General features: G+C 43.6%; 1 protein-coding gene across 1 annotated transcript; it reads left to right on the top strand.

The window, feature by feature from the left end:
- The first annotated feature begins 257 nt into the window (after positions 1–257).
- On the top strand, positions 258–1,529 carry LOC112461083 (DNA-directed RNA polymerase II subunit RPB9). Its single transcript, XM_025026159.1, has 3 exons — positions 258–526; positions 923–996; positions 1,235–1,529. The coding sequence occupies exons 1-3, from the start codon at positions 398–400 to the stop codon at positions 1,422–1,424; spliced, it is 393 nt and encodes a 130-aa protein (XP_024881927.1). The 5' UTR covers positions 258–397; the 3' UTR covers positions 1,425–1,529.
- Positions 1,530–1,535: the final 6 nt, after the last annotated feature.

Raw genomic sequence — 1,535 nt, 5'->3', positions numbered from 1 at the left:
CTAAGGCCGGTACTCATGCGGATTATTAAATTAAAAAAAAAATTGGAGCTGAAAGAACTCAAAATTATAAGTTCAATCGATTTTCAAAACTTCAAAATTTTTGAAACTATACTGGCAGATTTCAAAATTTTGAAAGATCTTGCTCCGGCATGGCACATCTGCGGGTAAATCAGATCCGCGCCGTGTGAAGCGGCCCTTAGTTTCTCGAGCGTGCCGACAGATGGCGCGCCGATCGATCTCGCCGCTACGCGCTACGTTGTTGTTTGTTGTTGTCTTCGGCGTCGATCGACGACGTGTGACAACGTGCGAAATCGCCGGCGGTCTTGACGCGATAATTTCGCGGAGATATTTGCGGATATTCACCGAAAACCGGAGTAGATCGATTTGGCGCGCGATCATGTCGAAGATAGCGGCCTACGACACGCACGACGACGGCCCGGGATTCGTGGGCATCAGATTTTGCCAGGAGTGCAATAACATGTTGTACCCGAAGGAGGATAAGGAGAACAAGGTGCTCATGTACGCGGTGAGTATACGTCGCAACCGACGACGGATTTTCCTATTTGGTGTCTAGCAGTCGAAACCTGGAAGATTTCCATGACCGCTATACACTTCTTTAAATAAAAAAAAAGGACAGAAAATATCATTTTTTAAGAATTTAACGAAATTCCAGAAAAGTCACAAAATTCCATGACATTTTCTATCCTTTTTTATCTAAAGAAGTGTATAGCGGTCATGGAAATCTTCCAGGTTTCCATGACCGCTAGATACAGTATTGTAAAAAGGAGGGAAAGAAAAAGAAAGAAACGAGGGAACTTTGAATTGCACGACGTAAATTTAAATTATTTTACATATAATTACGTAATAATTATTGCGAATCGTACGAGAAGGAATTGTAATGGGGATGCTTGTGTTTTCACAGTGCAGAAATTGCGACTTCAAGCAACTGGCGGACAGCAACTGCATCTACGTGAACAAGATCATGCACGAAATCGAGTGAGTTGAAAATAAGTCGCTCAGAGAATTAATTAGTATCTATTATTATTATAAACATGGTTAAACGTCAAAACGCTTCGCATTGAAATGCGTATCGTGTGCAGAGGGGAAAGAGACGTGTATCATTTTGTGCACGAGTATCTTTGTTATACAAAATGATACAGCTTTCTCGTCGCGAAACTCAAGTATGCAAGGGGCCTGGCGTTAAGTACGCGCTAATCGCTTATTTTTCTTTCAGCGAGCTAACGCACATCGTCGCCGATGTGATATCGGATCCTACGCTGCCGAGGACCGAGGAACACCCATGCCCGAAGTGCAATCACAGAGAAGCTGTATTTTTCCAGGCGCAAACTAGACGGGCTGAGGAAGAAATGAGATTGTATTACGTGTGTACGAATCAGCACTGCACCCACAGGTGGACGGAGTGAACGAACGTCCGGTGCACCTATGTCCCGCTCGCTATTTGTAACTTAATTCTAATCTTGTAAACTGTGTACAGAGTTGCGTGTGTGTAAGTATGTGCTTGGAAGGGGATGCAT

Source organism: Temnothorax curvispinosus, unplaced genomic scaffold (assembly GCF_003070985.1).
Source record: "Temnothorax curvispinosus isolate PA1 unplaced genomic scaffold, ASM307098v1 QBEX01011034.1, whole genome shotgun sequence".
Classification (NCBI taxonomy): Eukaryota; Metazoa; Arthropoda; class Insecta; order Hymenoptera; family Formicidae; genus Temnothorax; species Temnothorax curvispinosus.
This window is presented reverse-complemented; position numbering and strand designations above follow the sequence as displayed.

Excerpts from the sequence above, each read along its gene's own strand:
- LOC112461083 (XM_025026159.1), top strand. The coding sequence starts at position 398 with ATGTCGAAGATAGCGGCCTACGACACGCACGACGACGGCCCGGGATTC. Across the intron at positions 527-922 it reads ACAAGGTGCTCATGTACGCG|TGCAGAAATTGCGACTTCAA; the intron begins GTGAGTATACGT and ends GTGTTTTCACAG. Across the intron at positions 997-1,234 it reads AAGATCATGCACGAAATCGA|CGAGCTAACGCACATCGTCG; the intron begins GTGAGTTGAAAA and ends TTTTTCTTTCAG.